The sequence below is a fragment of the Mus caroli genome, chromosome 2 (assembly GCF_900094665.2).
Source record: "Mus caroli chromosome 2, CAROLI_EIJ_v1.1, whole genome shotgun sequence".
NCBI lineage: Eukaryota > Metazoa > Chordata > Mammalia > Rodentia > Muridae > Mus > Mus caroli.
The window spans coordinates 84,845,544-84,865,336 of NC_034571.1; the positions used below are offsets into that span (position 1 = coordinate 84,845,544).

Consider the following 19,793-nt stretch of genomic DNA (forward strand, 5'->3'; position numbering starts at 1 on the left):
TTCATTTAGGCTACTTTAAGAACATGCATTTTCAAACATCATTTGGACTTGGGTCATAATAGCCAAGCATATGAGGCCTTGACCCAAATTCCGGACTCCAGCAGGTACTCCCCCAGTTGTTTTAGAGAAGGCAGTTTACCAGGCCTGTGTAACTCACCAAGACAGTTCACCCTCACCTGCTGCTTTCTTTCTAGGCAGTTAGACTGTTTGCGACAGCTGGTGGTAGTTCTTTGTGAACGCTCCCAACTGCAGGATCTTGTAGAGTTTCCCTACGTGAATCTGCATAATGAGGTAATTAATTTGTCCACTTTTATTTAGTAACAAGTCTTTTGGCTGCCATGATTGCTACTAACTTCAACATCTGATTGCTCATCTTTTGTTAGGTTGTAGGAATAATTGAATCACGTGCTAGAGCTGTGGACCTTATGACTCACAATTACTATGAACTTCTTTATGCGTTTCACATTTACCGCCACAATTACCGAAAAGGTGAGCAGCTGAACCAGAACCTTGGTGGTAAAAGCAGCTTTGTCAGGTTAACCCTATTTCCAGAGACGTTCTGTATAGGACATGTGCTTTAATTATATGTAAGATTTTATATATATATGTATGTATGTATATTTCAATTAACATTGAAAGTTTATATATATTGGCTCTCAAGTGACTCCCAGTAAACCGGTACTGGAATAAACGTCCTTCATTTTCTGCCTGACTGTAAAGGGAGTATTGACTTTCTCAACTAGAAGTACTTTGTGATCCTTGGTTTTAGTTTCTGAGTCCTTGGCTGTCTCCCATTTATATTTTGTTTCTTAGAGTAAAATCCTAACCGCTTAACTTCTTAAATTTACTTAGGTCACCTGAATATAATAGTCTTCTCTATGGTTAAATTGCCATATCCCTTCAACATTATGCAAGTTCTTTAAAAGGATCAGTTTAGCCAGGCAGTGATGGCTCACACATCTTTAATTCCAGCGCACAGGAGGCAGTCAGAGGCAGACAGATCTGAGTTTGAGGACAGCCAGGGCTGCATAGAAAAACCCTATCTCAGAAAAACAAAACAGAATAAAAAAAAGTGCACTACAGGTATCATGCCTGCAAGTGACCTTCTCTTTTCTTGAGACAAGGTCTCACTAACTCTGGCAGTCTCTGAATTCACTAGGTAGCCCATGCTGGCCTCAAGCTCAGAGATCTTCCTCCCGAGTGCTGGTATAAAAGGCTTGTGCCACCATGTTGGCAACATTCTCTTAGACGAACAAAAATAAAAGTAAAACGAGCTCAGTAGTTAAGAGTACTTGCTGTATGATGATGAGGACTGGAGTTCAGGTACTGAATGCACAGAACACTAGGTGACAGACAGACATATAGACAAATGGCCATACACTTTTAATTTAACAAGTAACAAACAAACAAACAAACAAACACTAAATGGTCAGTTTTATGCCATGTGCATTTTATCAGCCTGGAGAAATGGCTCAGCAACTGAGACCTTACATTTCTGTGACTTAGGACTCGAGTTTGGGTGCCACTCTACATCAGATAGCTCACAATTGCCAGCTTCAAGGATTTGATGTTCTCTGTGGGCACTTGCACACATGTGACACACACCTCCTTCCTTCTTATACACATAATTAAAACTGATAAAATAAAATCTGAAGAAAAAAACAGGAAATTTTGATTTTGTTTTTTAAGACGGGATCTTAAAGTATGCCTTAGCCTGGTCTCCAACTCATGATCCTCCTGCCTCAGGAGGTTGGCAGGTTTGGCGATAAGTGCCTGTATTCACAGAGCTATCTCCTAGCCCCGTTTTGGAGGGTTTCACTATTGTTTTTGTCTTTGTTTTCTTTTTTACACTGGAGGTCAGACTTGGAGCCCCAGGCATTAGGCAAAGGCTCTACATCTGAGCTACTTGTAGCCTTCTTTTCCCCCTGTATTTTAACTGTTTTTAAGTGAGCTGCTCAGGGACATTCCAAGAGTTTTATGATCGCTCTCCAAGACCTTTCCTCCTACAAACTGAAGTTCCATGCCCCGTTCTTCCGGAGCCCATCCCCAGCAAACGCTCTTCTGGCTGCCTTCTCTGAATTTGGCTACTGATCTGCAGTGCTTGTCTTTGGAACTGACTTATTTCAGTTAGCTTGACTTTAGGATCCGTCCATATAGTTGCATGTGTTAGAATTTCCTTTTTATTTCCTTTTTTAAGATTGAATTATATGGTGCAGTGGTAGAGAACTGGAATTTTTTTTTAATTTTATGTGCATTGGTATTTTGCCTACATGCATACCTATGTAAGAGTATTGGATCTTGGAGTTACAGACAGTTGTGAGCTGCCATATGGGTGCTAGAAATTGAACCCAGGTCCTCTGGAAGAGCAGTCAGTGCTCTTAACTACTGGGTCATCTCTCCAGCCCCCGAGGTTCTGGATTTGATTGTCGGCACCAGTACAACCCCTGCAAATGTCATACGTGTATTATTATATCACGTTTTTCTTACCCATCCATCAGTGGGTACATGGATTCCTTCTGCATTTTGGATGTAGTGAATAATGCTGCATTGTAACCTCATCTTGGCCTGTTTTCCAAAGCAAGATGTAGAGTGAGGGCAGCAGCACAGCCAGGAGAGTGCTCAGTGAGCAGGTGTGAGGTCTTGATATCTGGGCCATGGCCGGCTAGCTTAGCCTAACTGTGTGCTCTAGACAATCAAGAGATCCTGCCTTAAAAACAAAGTACATAGATCCTGAACACCACCACCCACATTTGTCCTCTGGCCTTTATATACACACAAATATACAGAGAGACAGGAGAATAAATAGCTAGACACAGTGGTGCTTGCTTATAATACACTGCTTGGGGGTAAATCAGAATTAAGAACTCACAGTCATCTTTAGCTACAAAATGAATTCAAGGCCAACACTCTTAGCTTCTGTACTTTTTACATTCCCCCAAAAGGTGCTTGCCACAGGGTATACTCCATATTCTCATCAGTTTTTACGTGTGATTTTAAGTTATACTCAATTTTGCTTCAGGAGTTAGTGCTTCGTGTGTAATAGATTCTGTTTGTATCTGTAAATAAACTTTTTTTTTTGTCTAATTTACTCTTGCCTCATAGCTGGTACAGTGATGTTTGAATATGGTATGCGTCTTGGCAGAGAGGTTCGAACTCTTCGGGGACTTGAGAAGCAAGGCAACTGTTACCTGGCCGCTATTAATTGTTTACGGCTTATTCGTCCAGAGTATGCGTGGATCGTACAGCCAGCCTCTGGGGCAGTGGTATGAAAACTTTTCTTTGGAGGATTTTTTCATTATTAGGGTTTTTGTCCTTTCAACTGTTATTATCTCATTTTGCTTCATTTATTTAAAGAGTCTACTGAGGATGCGGGTAGTGGTGGTGGTGCATACCTATAATCCCAGCACTCAGGAACTGAAGCCAAGGGGGGAGTAGGATGGATAGGCCAACCTCAGCCACAGAGTGAATTTAAGGCTACCCTGGTACATGAGACCCTGTCTCAAAAAAAGTGCTTAGTAAATAATACCTGCTTTTAATTTTAGTCCTTTTTAATTGTGTTAGAGAAGTCAGACACAGTTTTTCCTATCCTGATGATAGTTTTTTGTGTTTTATAGTGTCAGAATTTACTAAGCTATTGCCCAAGGTTACCAGTGAATGATAGAACTATGGAGCCAATGGAAAGGATGTGACTTATATACAGGTCAAATTATAACTTTGTTTTAAATAACATGTAAGCAAATGACTCCTCTTGACAAACAGCTCCATTTTGTTGTGTTATGGTTATAGAACCCCTGTAAAAGAGTTTTATGCCAACTGAAATAAAAATAAATCCTTGCCAGGTATCAAACATTCTGTGGATAATTTAAACATAAATGCTCTAATCACAGTTAATACTATAAAAATGAGATCATGTTTTAAGAGTTAAGTCACTGGTTTTTGTTTTTCAGTCTGATCGCCCTGGAGCATCTCCTAAGCGGAATCATGATGGCGAGTGCACAGCTGCCCCAAGTGAGCCCAGGATTTCTGATTTCTGGATAGTAGCCATTGTTATAGTTCAGTAGGCATGGATTAAGGTCGTGTGTCTGTGTGTGTCTGTGTCTGTGTGTGTGTGTGTGTGTGTGTGTGTGTGTGTGTGTGTGTGCTGTCTATGTGAAATGTTACAGTGATTGTATGTAATATAGAACAGATGGTAATATTACTTATATATAATATTACAAATATCACACATAGTCATTACCTATGGTAAAATTACTTCATTTTACTTTAGTTTCAACGTGTAATCTCCTAAAGATTATCTTAAGAGGTCTTTGAAAATACTATACTGTCATAAAAGAAATGAACATTACTTTAGGAAGCGTGTCTTTGTGTTTAGGAAACAGTTGAGTGGTAAAGTGCCTGCCCTGCGCGCAGGAGGACCTGAGTTCAGGTCCCTAGCACCCACAGAAGAAGCCAGGCATATGCTGTGCTTCTGTAACCTAGATCTAAAGAAGACACAGAAAGACCCTGAGAGCTCTCTGGCCAGCTAGGCTTGCCCAGTAGGTGATCTTTAATACAGCCAAGTGCATTTAACACATGCCTTTAATCCCAGCCCTCCAGGCCAGAGATGAGTGTGTCTCTGCGTTCTAGGCTAATGTGGGCTGTGTACTGAGACCTGGGGGTTGGGGGTGGGGCAGTGTGGGGAGGAGGCTAGAAAGCAAAAGTGTGTTGCATACTGTGTTCAGGTCAACTCAGTGCCGAACATCTTCATAGGATCCTTATGACCAGGGGATGATGGTGTTTCACAGAGACCTGGGACTCCAGATTTATTTCTGCACCTCTCGCTTAAGCAGTTGTAAGAGCTAAATTAAGTTACATGTTTGAAACACTAAGCACTCCCCAACTGCAGGTTTTGATTCTACTCCTTTGCTTGAGTCAGCTATGTGTGTGTATGTATATATACATAACATACATACATACACACACACACATATATATATACACACACACACATGAATGAATGAATGAATGAATGAATGAATGAATGAGACATTGCTTAATTTTTACTGATTCCTTTTTTCTTCATTTCTTCCTCTATAACTTGGAAAATTAAACTGAGAGCCTTTGTCCCACCCTCATTCCCCAAAAGTGGAATGCTATTTAATGTCGCCCTTGAAATTGACAAGTTCATCTAATAGACACATCTAATATCTTTGGATAATAAAATTTATTTGTTTTCCAGCCAATCGGCAAATTGAAATTCTGGAATTGGAAGATCTAGAGAAAGAATATTCTTTAGCTCGCATTCGCCTCACGTTGGCTCGGCATGATCCGTCAGTGATTGCCATTGCAGGTAGGAACTTGACTACTAACCGACCTGACCAGTGATGCGGGACCAGGCAGTGGGGTAATGGGATAGGTGGGTCTAAGGCAGGGATACTTGTTAACTATCAAAGCGTTTGGTCTTGCTTATATATGTATGCCCTTAGGTGCACTAAGTAGCCATATCCCATTTCCACAGGAAGTTCATCAGCAAAGGAGATGAGCGCACTCCTGGTTCAGGCTGGCCTCTTTGATACTGCCATATCACTCTGTCAGACTTTTTCGCTTCCATTAACACCAGTCTTTGAAGGGCTTGCTTTCAAGTAAGTAAAAGTTACATTTTAATAGCCTTAATTTTTTTCCTTTTTTTTTCTCTTTTTTTTTTAAGATTTATTTATTTCATTTATGTGAATATATATACACTGTTGCTCTCTTCAGACACAGCAGAAGAGGGCATCAGATCCCATTACAGATGGCTATAGGCTACCATGTGGTTGCCAGGAATTGAACTCAGGGCCTCTGAACACCAGTCAGTGCTCTTACCTGCTAACCCATCTCTCCAGCCCCAATAGCCTTAGTTTTCTAATGTGGAGATGCTGTCATATTCTTTAATGTGACACAGTTATCAGAAGCTGCTCAACTATTATAAAGAGATGCTCTGTTTGGTTTTTGCAAGACTTTTTAAAAATCTTTTGATAGCTTATAGTTTTATTTGATTTAAAAAAAAAAAAAACTTTACTAGGAGAGGTGGAGCTCCAGTACCAGCACTTGAGAGGTAAAGACAGGAAAATTGAGGCCAGTCTTAGCTATGTTAAGACCATGTATTAATAAAAAAAAAAAATCGCTGAGCAGTGATGGCACAACGCCTTTAATCTCAGCACCTGGGAGGCAGAGACAAGTGGATTTCTGAGTTCGAGGCCAGGGCTATACAGAGAAACCCTGTCTGGAAAAAAAAATCTTTGTCTTAAGACGACGCTGGATTAGATAATTGATGGTGTTCATTATAGATGAAGCATGTGATGTTTTCAGTCCTACGGCTCTTGGAGTCTTTTTGAAAATTATTCCTTTTGGGGCCTGGAGAAATGGTTCAGTGGTTAAGAGCACTGGCTTATCTTCTGAAGGTCATGAGTTCAATTCCCACCCACTTGGTGGCTCACAACCATCTGTAATTGTATCTAATGCCCTCTTCTGGTGTGTCTGAAGATAGTGACATTGACAGTGTACTCGTATATACATAAAATAAATTTTTTTCAAAAAAAAGAAAGAAAATTATTCCTTTCTCATTTCCTCTTTCTTGTGTGTTCATGTGTGTGCTAGAAGACACCTTCCTTGGATACTGTCCACCTTGGGCTTTGACACATAATCTCTCACCAGGGCCTGGGGCTTGTCCATTAGACTGGGCTGATGGGCCTGCGAGCTTAGGCGCTCTCCTTTTCTTTAGCTTCTCAACACCAGAGTTACTGGCATGTCACTATGCCCAGCTTTTTATTTGGCTACTGGGGAACAAACTTGTGCTCTTCACTTGCATAGCGGGCACTTCTACTGCTGAGTATTGTCCCTAAAAGTGAAATAATTAGCACTTACAGGGTACACTTACCTGACAGGTGTACGTCCTTTGTAGATTCTGTTCCTAGCAATTTTTTTTTTTTTTTGAGATAAGGTTTTTCTCCATATAACCCAGGCTGGCATAAAAGTCCTGCTACTCTAGCCTTTTAAGGGCTGATGGTACAGGCAACTTTTTATTTAAGTTATAGCTATTGGTAATGTGCTTCATGAATGAAAATATTTTTGAAACATTGTAATGGGGGTTGGGGGGCTGGAGAGGTAGCTTAATAGCTAAGAATATTGGCTACTTGACCTCCACAGATACCAGGCATGCAAACGGTACACAGACATATGAGGCAAAACACCCATAATAATTAAAATAATTTTCAAACTTTATATTTTAGTTTATTGACACAGTTGTAATAGCAAAATAAAGCGGCTCACTGCAGCATTTGGTTACTGGTGTGGGGCCATTTTCATTGCAGGTGCATTAAGTTGCAGTTTGGAGGAGAAGCAGCACAAGGAGAAGCGTGGTCCTGGCTAGCAACCAATCAGCTGTCGTCTGTCATCACCACCAAGGAGTCCAGGTATAGCTCGCCCAAGGGGTTCTTTAGGCCTAAGTAGATTTACCTTCAGCAAAGCTGTCGCACTTGTTTCCTGAATGGATAACTTTAAAAAAAGATTTATGTGTGTGGATCTATTGCCTAAATGTATGTGAACCATTGATGACCGGGGAGATCAAAACTGGACTTTTGGATGGCTGTGAGCCATGGGAGTGCTGGGAGCTAAAGCCAGGTTCTCTGCAAGAGCCACAGTGCTCCTAACTGCTGGACCATCTTCCCTGCCCTGTGAATAGTGCTTTATCTGACCATACTTTTATTTCCTGCTGCTTTTTTGAGAAGGAAGAGGGTAATTTGAGGTTTCTCATTATTTTGAACTATGATTTCACTATGTAGTCCTCACTGTTCTCAAATTCTCAATTCCCCTGTCTCACCCTCCTGAGCAATGAGATTGTTTACAGGCATGCAGTGTCAAACTTGCCTTATGAGATTTTTGTTGTTGGTTTTTCTTTGTTTTTGTTTTGTTTTTTAAGATTTTTAATTTTTTTCTTTATGTGGTATATGTGTTTGTATGTAAGTTATAGGAAGTTGTAAGCCACCTGATATTGATGCTGGGAACCAAATTGGGTCTTACAGAAAAGCAGCAGGTATTTTTAACCACTGAGATATCCAGCCCTCTGCTAAGTTTTTATGAAAGTTGGGGTTGGAGAGCTGGCTCAGTGGTTAAGAGTACATGTTACAACCATCATTGTGGTGCACAGCTTTAGTACCAGCATTCCAGAGGCAGAGGCCAGCCTAGTCTACAGAGTAAGTTCTAGGACAGCCAGAGCTATATAGTGAGACACTGTCTTTAAAAAAAAAAAAAATTTTGAAAGAGTGCATATTGCTCTTGCAGGGGATTCAGATTTGGTTCCCAGCATCCACACCCAGCTCACAAGTGTGGTACCTGGAGCTCCAGTGGGTCAGAGCCTTCTTCTGGACCCTGTTGGTGCCTGCAGTCACATGTGCACAAACACACATGTAGACACATAATTTTTAAATTAATTAAATGAGCCGTGCAGTGGTGGCGCACGCCTTTAACCCCAGCACTTGGGAGCAGAGGCAGGCAGATTCCTTAGTTCGAGTCTACAGAATGAATTCCAGGACAGCCAGGGCTACACAGAGAAACCCTGTCTCAAAAAAAAAAAAAAAAAAGAATATCACTTACACCCACAAAATTAAGGCTAGCCTGGTCAACATAATAAGGCCATTTCTCAAAGGGAAAACAAGCACACACACACAACCATGGGTCTGAAGAGCTGACTCAGTGTTTTAGGGTGCAATTTCCACACCCACGTGATTGCTCACTAACCCTAGTTCCAGGGGGTCAGTGTCATCTTCTAGGTATTGCATAGCTGTGATGTGTAGATAACACCCAAAGGTAAAACACAAAAAAATTAAAACATAACAAAAAACAGTTGAATCTAAAAATAAAAAATGCAAGAGATCCTTAAAGACAAACTTATTTATTGACTCAGTTCAAGTGTGATTGCTGCCCATTAGGCTGAGACTCCAGCCATGCATTGACCTCAGTTTGTTCTGACAGCCTTCATGAACTTACTTTGCTTGGGATAGTGTGAATAGACTGTTTCTGAATTTTCTGAAACCTAATTCCAGTAAAATACCTTTTATGAAATGCATTTACCACCATTTTACGCAGCTTAGCAATGAAAATGATAGTACTTTAGAAACTGAAAGTTCTTGTTTAAATACTTTCTACTTAGGTTACATCATTTCTAAGCTTGTATAATTTATAAACAGTAGAACCTTATTTGCCTCACATTGTGAAAGCTAGAACTTCAACATCAGGATCTACAAGGACCTTCTTGCTGTCGTTGAGTAGCAGAAGATGGTAGGTAGAAAAAGGAACAATCACATTACCATCCATCATGGCTAATTCACTTCTTGAGTGGGGATACTGATGTGTCTATGAGATGGGATCTCTTACCATACCACACTTCTCAAAGTTTTTACACCAGGGATAGAGTTTACCATCTGATGGGCTGGAAAGATGGTTCAGGTAGTTCCCACCACCCATGTTGGCTGGCTCACAACTGCCTGTAACTGCAACTCTAGGGATCTGACACCCTATTCTGACTGACCTCTGCAGATATATACAGACATGTATATATACATGCATAACATACATACATATAATTAAAGATAAATTTTGTTTTAAAAATGTTTCTAGCCAGTGGTGGGCATACCTTTAAACCCAGCACTCAGGAGGCAGAGGTAGGTGATCTCTGTGAGTCCTGGTCTACAAATCGAAGTCCAAGAAACCAAGACAACACCCCCTTCTCCCCTCCATCCACCCCCCCCCCAAAAAAGTGTCTAGCATATTAACTTGGAAGGACCATTTCAAGCCACAGAGTTTTCCTCTTTATTACTGGTGCTCCATGTGGGGTCTGAGAAGAAGTTTCCAGTTAGTTTCCTCCTACTGCCTTGACCTGGGTTCCCAGACCTAACTCAGGTCTCTGGACTCACTCAGCAAATGCCCTTTACCCACTGAGCCATCTCACATTGGCTATTACAGTTTGGGACTTGTTTTTGTTTAAATTTTTATTGCATTTATTTGGAGAGTGAACATGTCTGCAGGTCAGGAGACAACTTGGAGAAGTCAGTTCTCTCTTCCACCATGTAGATCCCAGGAGTCAAAACTCAGATTGTCAGGTTTGTTGGCAAGCACCTGTGCCTGCTGAGAGATCCTCTGAACCAGTGGGTTGGTTTGGTTTTTTTGAGACAGATTCAGTGGGCAGGTTGGCCTTGATCTCCACCTACTAACTGCTGTAATAGAAGCATTGCCACCTATCTGCCTCAGCAGGAGTTCTCTGTTACTAGTTTTAAATACTGAAATTAGAACATCAAACTTTCTACATGACAGACTGGACTTTGAACAGGCTCAGCAGTTATAAATACTTGATGCTCTTGCAGAGAACCTGATTTGGTTTGCAACATCTATATAGTGGCTCATAACTACAGATCCAAGGAGGAGCCAATACCTTCTTTTGGCCTTCATGGGTACCAGGAACACACATGGTACATATAAATACGTGCAGACAAGTATTCATATACAAAGGAAAATGTTTTAATTGATTTCTACATGAATGTATTGCTTGGTCAATTTTGGGGATAATATAAGCCAATTCCTCTTTTCTTTCAACTCCTAAAACTGAGGAATTAAATAGGAGAAAAGTAAATCTTATTGGATTTATTTTTTAAATGTTTTTAGTAGCTCATCTAGTTTCTAGTTACCATTTAGTTATATTATCAATTCAGTTGTTAGCTGGAGAGATGACTCAGCAGCTAAGAGCATGCGCACCTTTTGTGAAGGACTCTAATTTGATACCCTGGTACATGGTGGGAAAGAGAGTCAACTCCCAAAGGTGTTCTGTAATTTCTAGATGGATACTATGCCAAATGAGCCTACACACACAAGATGCAGAGAGAGAGAGAGAGAGAGAGAGAGAGAGAGAGAGAGAGAGAGAGAGGATAGATAAAAAATAAGCTTTGGTATGTTTGCTAACACCTATGATCACAGCACTCTGGAGAGTCTTAAGAGCAGCCTTGTCTACCCAATTCATTAACTAATTAGTTCCTAATTAACTAGTAGAATAGGAATCTGAACTCCTTTGTCCTTTTTACTTTTTCCAAGTGCTACAGATGAAGCATGGAGGCTATTGTCAACTTACTTGGAAAGATACAAAGTCCAGAATAACTTGTATCATCATTGCGTGATTAACAAGTTGTTGTCTCATGGAGTTCCTCTGCCTAATTGGCTTATAAACAGTTACAAGGTACGTGGTATTGAGGTGGGGTAATAATTTGGGAAGTGTACTGGTTTACAAGTCATTTTGGCAGTAGTTGGGAGGCAGAGACAAGAGGATCAAAAGAACTTCAAAGCCAGCCTAAGTGAGTTCAGGGCCAGCCTAGGCTAAATGAGATACTATCAAGAGAAGTGGAAGACAAAGGAGAATTCACTGGCTTAAATGATTTGATTCTCAATCATCTCTAACAGGACTGAAACAATTTATCTTAAATTCCACGTATAGTACTGGGGACTTATCATTGTATAGTGAGCTCATAATTAGAATAATGAGTATATTTCATGCAACAGTATCTACTATCATTGTTAAAAACTTAACAACAGTGGGTAGAATGTTTCCCAGATAATACAACAGTTTATCTTTGACTGGGAGGTTTATCTATTAGTCTGTTGTCTGTTCCCATGAAGAGGTACCTGGGCAGGTTAGCTTTTTAGAGAAAGAGGTTTACTTTGCTCACAGTTTTATAAGCGAAATGTTTCAAGAACACTTGGCTCATTATTTTGACCTCCAGTAAAAACTGTCTGTGCTGCTATATCATAGTGTATTGCAGTGTGGTGAGACTGTACACAGCATAATATGGTCCAGGAAGGCAGAGGCAATTCAACCTCCACTGTCATTCATACCTGCTCACTCTCCTGAGAACCATCTTAATCTCTTCACAGTGGACAGACCCTCCTTGACCTACACATCCCCCCACTGGGTCCCACTTCTCAAAGGTTCCTTCCTCTTCCATTGCTACTACACTGGGGGTCAAACTTCCAACATGTGACTCACATGTGGGCTATATTGAATGGTAGCTTCTTGTGTGTCTGTTTGCTTGTTTGTTTGTTTGTTTGTTTGTTTGTTTGTTTGTTTTGAGACAGGGTTTCTCTATATAGCTCTGGCTGTCCTGGAACTCACTCTGTAGACCAGGCTGGCCTCGAACTCAGAAATCCGCCTGCCTCTGCCTCCCGAGTGCTGGGATTAAAGGCATGTGCCACCACGCCCGGCTCAGTAGCTTCTTTAAAATGTCAATTCCTCGGTCTTAAATCAGATTATCTGGGGCCAGGAAACAGAATTCCACATTTTGACAACCTTCTGTTTTTGTTGTTTTGTTTGTTTACGGGGGAGTTGTTCTGTCTGTTTGTTGAGACAGGGTGTCACTGTAGCCCTGACTAACCTAAAACTCACTGTAAACTAGGCTGGACTTGAATTTACTATGTAAACCAGGCCTGGATGCTACCATGCTCCCACCTTGATGATAACGGACTGAACCTCTGAACCTGTAAGCCAGCCCCAATTGGGGCAGGAGGAGCTGAAAGGTCTACATCTTGTTCCGAAGGCAAACAGGAGAAGATTGACTTCCAGGCAGCTAGGATGAGGGTCTTAAAGCTCATACCCACAGTGACACACCTACTCCAACAGAGCCACACCTCCGAATAGTGCCACTCCCTGAGCCAAGCATATGCAAACCATTACACTCCTTGCGCTGCATACAGATTTAAAGCGGGTGGTACTTTGCATTTCATTATTTCTGAGAGTTAATGCATACATCCTCCACTTCAGTGCACCACGTTCCTGAGAAAACATGTTGACATTACTGATGTACAATTGAAATAGGAACAAGTTAAAACATGTCTCAGATCACAAAATAGAAAAGAAAAGCCACTTAACAGACAATATTACAGTGTGCCTGGAGGTAACTGGGCTCTTGGGAATTTACAGATCTTACCCTGAGGTGCTCCCTCACACTAAGAACCTTTTTTAAATTGGTTAGTTGGTCTGAGGCAGGACTGTGTAGCCCTGCCTGCCTAGATGTGTACTGTGTAAGTTGAAATACAATTGTATTGGAAAAGTTAATAGGAAAACCTGATTAATTTGTTGCTGTATAGAAACAATCAGCATATGTTTTGGTAATACATTTAGGTTGTTTGTGGACTTGGTTTCTTGGATAATTTCTAAAACATTCTGAATGCAGCACTGCTAGGTTCTATTTCCAGTTGGGGTAGACATGCTTATAATTGTTGTCTTTACAGAAGGTTGATGCTGCCGAGTTGCTTCGTCTTTACCTGAACTATGACCTTTTAGAAGAAGCTGTGGATTTGGTCTCTGAATATGTAGATGCTGTATTAGGAAAAGGACATCAGTACTTCGGAATTGAGGTAGATGCATATGAATCATGTGGCCCAGGAATTGAATTCAGTTTCCAGGTGGCAAATGCCTTTGCTATCTCACCAGCCCCACCTAATTTCATAATGGTGGCAAGGGGGTGGAGTTTAAAGTGTTTCCTGCAAAGACAACAACCTAGAAGAAATGATGTCATTTTAATCAATAGACATTTTCTTTCAGTTTCCACTGTCAGCAACAGCCCCGATGGTATGGCTCCCATACTCTTCTATTGACCAGCTTCTCCAGGCTCTGGGCGAGAACAGTGCCAACAGTCACAACATTATAGTAAGTAAACCCTGAGTTATCCTCAACAGTCTCTACGGGCAAGCACACCCTAGAGCATGATCATCGTGTCTCTAGGAAAGGGAGGACAGAGTCATTTATTGCCCATAATGTGCTACACCCCCACCCCTTTATAAATAAATGTCTAAGCAACCATGTCCAAAAGTATTAAGAAGGGATTATGTGGGCTTCAGTTACACAGAAACAATGACCTAGACTCTTGAAAAGATTGTTTATCAGGGCAGACAGACACTACAGGATGAATTACAGTGTAATAAATACCGCCTTTGTACACAATAAGGTGTTCCAGAACCCATACTAGCTACTACTTACCCTAAAAAGTAAATAAATAAATGAATAAAATAAAACAGTAATATTTGCTTGCTCAATCATTATAAGGATGACTTTTTTGTTTACTAAAGTTCTCCTAACTCTATCAACTAAAACTCATAAAATGTAGTTATAAACTACTTATTACAGTAGCACACACCTAAATCTTAGCTACTGAGGCTTAGGCAAGAAGTCAGTCTCTTGGTTTTAGCAGTTCAGGGTCAACCTAGGAAGCATAAGAAGATAGCATCTTAGAAAAAAAGAGTGGTAGATCTATGTTCTAGCTGCTCTCAAGCTTATGATTTCCTACTCTTGGGCTTCCCCCGTGCTGGGGTATGGGCATGTGGCACTATAACCAGACCTAAGCTGTTTTTAAAGTGTTGATTAAGCAAGGAAGAAGAGAAGATAGCCCTAAAAGTTAGTTATTATCAGTTGGATCTATCAGTTTTAAATAAGTACAGTAAATATTAGTCCCATATTTTACTAAGGAGCTGATGAACTAGTTAAATCAGATGCAGTGCCTCATTCTAGGAAAAGAACTAGTTAATTCTTTCATTAAAAATTCTGGCTGGGCGTGGTGGTGCACTCCTTTAATCCCAGCACTTGGGAGACAGAGGCAGCCGGATTTCTGAGTTCGAGGCCAGCCTGCTCTACAAAGTGAGTTCCAGGACAGCCAGGGCTACAGAGAAACCCTGTCTCGAAAAACCAAAAAAAAAAAAGAAAAGAAAAATTTCTGGCATGGGGATGGAGAGGTGGCTCAACGGTTAAGCGCACCAGCTGTTCTTCCAGAGGACATGGGTTCATTTCCCAGCACCCACATGGTAGCTCACAACTATCAGTAACTCCAGTTTCAGGGGATCTGATACTCTCACACACATACATATCGGCAAAACACCAATGTAAGTGTAATAACAAATTGTTTAAAATAAGTAGAAATAAATAATTCATTTAAATTAAAATAAAAATCAGTAAATTCTGGTGTTGAAGGGTGGCTCACACCTTTAATTCCAGCACTTGAGAGGCAGAAGCAGTCAGATCTCTGAGTTTGAGGCCACCTTGGTCTACATAATGAGTTCCAGGACAGCCAGGGCTATGTAGTAAGACCCCGTCTCAAAAAAGGTGGGGGGAGGGAGGGAATACTGGTGTGGCTTATTGTGGTAGAGCACAGTAGTAAGATATGGTGAAGAAGAAGAGGCAAGAAGATGGTGAGTTTGAGCTTGCATTTTCATAAGCAAGGCATTATGGTGCACAACTTTAATCTTAGGGGTATTATCTGTGAGTAAGAACTGCCAGGGTTATATACTGAGACCTTGTCTCAAAGCAAAACAAAAACTGGTGTACTTGCACCTGGGGAGACTAAAGCCTCCCAGTGAAATCTTGTCTCATAAATAAATGAATGCATACATATATACACATGGAAATTACATGCAAACATACACAGTGGTATAACTGAGTTGGAAATATTGCTCAGTAGTAAAGCCATTGCCTAGTGTACATAAGTGTTTGAGTTCTACAAGCACACAAAAGTGTGGTTTGCAGCTGGGTGTGATAACCACTGGGAGGCAGAGGCAGGCAGATCTCCTGAGTTCAAGACCAGCCTTATCTACAGAGTTCCAAAACAATGAGGACAAAACTACATAAAGAAGCCCTGTCTTGAAAAATAAAAAAACAACAGCCAAAAAAAAAAAAATGTATTCCAAAACCAGGAATGATGGTTACATATAACACAGAAGGGTCAGTTCTGTGTAAAATCTCAGCCCAGACTTCTGTTCTGAATGGTAAATAATGAAGCAGAGCAGACAATATCTCTCGTAGGTAGCCTGGTTGTTGAAGTCAGAGTGATTCAGTCTTCACTGTTGAATATAATGACTTCTTTCTTTTCCCTTACAGCTGTCCCAGAAAATTCTTGACAAACTAGAAGACTACCAGCAAAAAGTTGACAAGGCAACGCGAGATTTACTGTACCGTCGGGACTTGTGATCTGAATAGCTGCTCAGCTCTGTAACCTTGGTGACTCTTAGGGCTTAAGACTACGCTACAGAAACCCTGTCCTCAAGGCCAGCTTTTATAACTGTAAACAACGTGTCTGGCGCCCGAGTCTGCATTCTGCAAACAAAGAGAACAAAGTCAGGACCGACCCTGTGCTTGCTTGTGGTGCTAACACGGTTTCTGGTGTTCAAACTTCGTCTCTAACAGCTGCTTTTGTATATGATTCTCAACCTTTTTCAGAGTTTATATTTTTTTAAACTACCGAAGACATCCTTTATCTGCAAACAGAAACTCACCTTCACTTTCCGTAATAGCTAATGGTTGTTGGTTTGTTACAGCTGACCACCAAATTGTCACTGCGTATCCTTTAATTTTTCCTTACCTTTTTTTGTATTTTCAGTGGATTTGTTTTGGTCCAGAACTAACATCTATTTTCTGTACTGCAAACAAAGGCTAGTGGTTTTACATACTCCTTTCATTATTTATTGTAGAGTTTTTCATATGACCGTCAATAAAGTATTAGGTAATATGCATAGATTAACAATAAATTATGACCAGCTTTTTAAGGAAAATATATTTTGAATCTGGCTAAGGCTAAAGTTGAAAAAAACTAATGTCCATCTATAAAAGAAACAAATTTTCATTTTCAAGTTGTATTAATTTATGTGATTTATAATAATCAAGCTGGACTTGATCATACAGTTAGTGTGATAATATATTGGACCAAAATAGGATTTACCAGTCAGAATCAGAAACATTCATGCATACAAACTTTGGGAAAGGTGAAAAATAATAAAAATATCCTTTGATTTTATTCTGTATATTAAGATTTATCTTTTAAGGAAACAAGTCTCTACTATTTGTTTGAATGACTGCCCTTTGACATCTGTGTTTTATAAACTTTAGAACTTATACTGTTAGCATCCTATTTGTTACATAGTTTAGAGCTCTCCGTGACATGCTACGGATTGGCCCTTACCCTGGAAGCTTTCTAAACTTAGGGCTTTCCACTACAACGTAAAAGGCACTGGTCTGTATTCAACCACGTTCAGCTGTAGTCTGAAAATTAGCATACCCTGTTTCTGCCATATCTGAAGAGCAACAAATAAGAGGATAGCGGTGCTGCCTTGCAGTTCACTTAGCACTGCCCAACCTTTCCTGTGCTAACCGCCATGTCAAAGCCAGTCTGATCTCCCCTTTAGTCTACCCGTCTCATTTTGATTCCAGCCAGAGCCTTGTGTTCTCACTGCAGTGTGTTTGCCGCCGTGGCTCTGTGCTTGTGTTTCCTGTACCCTGTGAGGTTTTATTAGTCCACAGTAATTAGACCATGGCTTGTTTTGTTGTTTCTGTCAGAAAGTTGAAAGGCTCTCTTGAGAGTCTAGAGAAATGGCTCAGTGGTTCCACAGGCTTGCCATTCTTCCAGAGAACCTAAGTATGAGTCCTGTGCAGCTCACAGTCACCTGTAACACCAGCTCCAGGGACTCCAACACCCTCTCTAAACTCCACTGACACCTGCACTCATGTACACACAGAAACACATAAGTCAAAATAATATAAAAATCGTTGATATTGTTGTTGCTGTCTTAAAGGTTCTGTTGGGCTAGGAATGTGTAGCTCACTGATAGAACATTTGCTTAGCAGATCCAAGACCCTCAATCCCCAGCACCAGAAGGCATATAGTAAAATGTAACTGCAATGGCTGTAACAGATATCCTCACTGTTATACTAGATTTGGTAGGGCTGAGTGCCAAGGCCTTTGTTTGATCCCCAATACCACAAAGGGAGAAGGAAAATGATAGTAACATGGAGTTTTCATATTGATATTTTTTTACCAGATATATTACTGTCATTATTGTAACATTGCAAAATTTGCTATACAAATTTTATATAGTGTATACAAACACACTACTTTTTTAATAATTCCTTTTCTTTGCCAGCCCTCCCCACTGGATCCCAGCTGCCTCAAACTCTTAGGGTCTGCCAGGATAAGTGGTACACACCTTTAATCCTAGTGCTAGGGAGGCAGAGGCAGGAGGACCTCTGTGAGTCTGTGGCCACCGTGTTGTACATAGTGAGTTCCAAGACAGCCGGGACTATGTAGAGAGACCCTATCTCCAAAAAGAAAAAAGAAAAAAAGAACCCTTGGGTCAGTTGTCACCAGTCAGTACTAGTTTGTCCCTTTTGTGACTCTCTCTAGTTACTCAGTAGGTCTCAAAGCCCTGGCTATTTTGTTTCCTAAAACTTCACTGAATCCCCCCCCAGGGGGGCGGGGGAGACACAAAATTACAGATTTAGAGATAGCTCATCTCTTAGGAATACCAGAGTTCACTTCTCAGTACCACCACCAACCAGCTCTTTAGCTCCAGGAGATCTAAAACCTTCAGGTCTCCTGAAGCACCTGTGTATGTAGGACAGAGGCAGAGACAGGTGGGTCTCTGTGAGTCTGAGGGCTACATAGCAATACCATTTCCAACAACAGCAGCAACAAACAAAGCAAAGTACCTTAAAGATCCTTTTTTTCCATTCCTTCCAATATAAGATTTCATGTATCCCAAGCTGGCCTAGAACTCACCATAACCAGAGATGATCTTGAATTTCTGCTCCTCTTGCCTCTGCCTCTAAAGTGTTAGGATTAGTTATAAATAACCACACCCAGTTTCCCCCGTCTCTATATACTGTGGTCGAGCACTCTACCTACTGAGCTGCATCCCAAGCTCCAGTTGAAGACCTTAATTGGCTGTTTGAGATTATTAGAGTCAAATGACTCCTTGTTCTGTGAAACATGCTGCAGGGCTAGAGAGAGTTCAGTAAAATGTCAGCTTTATGACCTAGTCCAGTCTCCTAGGCTACATACATATGGTCATATATGCTTGTAATGCCCATGCTGGAGGGTAGAGACAAGGATCCCTGTGGTGCTGGCCAGCCAGACTAGCCTACTCGGTAAGATCCAGACTAGGAGATCATGACTCAAAAACAAAACAAGGACATTTCCTGCAAAATGACACCTGAGACCTGAGCTTGATCTCTTGCCTCCACATGCACCTCCGGCCACCACATACATACAGGTACACCCACATATAGAGGGAAACACACAAACACAAAAATATGTGTTGTGGGCTGAAGAGATGGCTCAGGGGTCCGAGCACAATTCCCAGCAACCACATGGTGGCTCACAACCATGTGTAATGGGATCTGATGCCCTCTTCTGGCATGCAGGCAGAACACTGTACATAATAAATGATTTTAAAAACTTTAAAAATATATATGTGTTGTGTTGGGCTAAGTGGATGCTAATTTTTAGCAACAGAGAGGGGCCTAGCAAGATGGCTCAGTGGAAAAAGGTGCTTTCTGCCAAGTACAGTGACCTGAGTTTGATCTCCAGAACCCACAAGGCCAAAGAGAACCAACTCCTGCAAGTTGTCCTCTGACCTCAACACATGAGGCACATACATAATTCACACAGAAAAAAAATAAATCTAGAGGCTGCAGAGACGGCTCAGTGGTTAAGAGCACTGACTACTCTTCCAGAGGTCCTGAGTCCCAATTCCCAGCAACCACATGGTGGCTCACAACCATCTGTAATGGGATCTGATACCCTCTTCTGGGGTGTCTGAAGACAGCTACAGTGTACTCATGTACATCAAATAAATAAATTTTTTTTAAAAAAATTATTTTAAAGCCGGGCGTGGTGGCGCACGCCTTTAATCCCAGCACTCGGGAGGCAGAGGCAGGCGGATTTCTGAGTTCGAGGCCAGCCTGGTCTACAAAGTGAGTT

The 19,793-nt window shown here is 41.0% G+C and overlaps 1 protein-coding gene across 2 annotated transcripts in view; it reads left to right on the forward strand.

Moving 5' to 3' along the window:
• The window catches only part of Nup160 (nucleoporin 160), a 62,112-nt gene extending 45,163 nt beyond the window's left edge, over positions 1-16,949 (forward strand). Inside the window, exons 25-36 of one of the 2 annotated variants that reach the window (XM_021183053.1) lie at positions 10-104; positions 195-291; positions 384-489; positions 3,103-3,263; positions 3,948-4,008; positions 5,219-5,329; positions 5,498-5,621; positions 7,329-7,430; positions 11,098-11,239; positions 13,285-13,410; positions 13,598-13,702; positions 15,920-16,949. In XM_021183053.1, the coding sequence (XP_021038712.1) occupies positions 10-104; positions 195-291; positions 384-489; positions 3,103-3,263; positions 3,948-4,008; positions 5,219-5,329; positions 5,498-5,621; positions 7,329-7,430; positions 11,098-11,239; positions 13,285-13,410; positions 13,598-13,702; positions 15,920-16,009 (1,320 nt within the window). In that variant the 3' untranslated portion in view covers positions 16,010-16,949. The remainder of the gene's footprint in view (positions 1-9; positions 105-194; positions 292-383; positions 490-3,102; positions 3,264-3,947; positions 4,009-5,218; positions 5,330-5,497; positions 5,622-7,328; positions 7,431-11,097; positions 11,240-13,284; positions 13,411-13,597; positions 13,703-15,919) is intronic. The other variant, XM_029474348.1, reaches the window with a different exon arrangement.
• Positions 16,950-19,793: the final 2,844 nt, after the last annotated feature.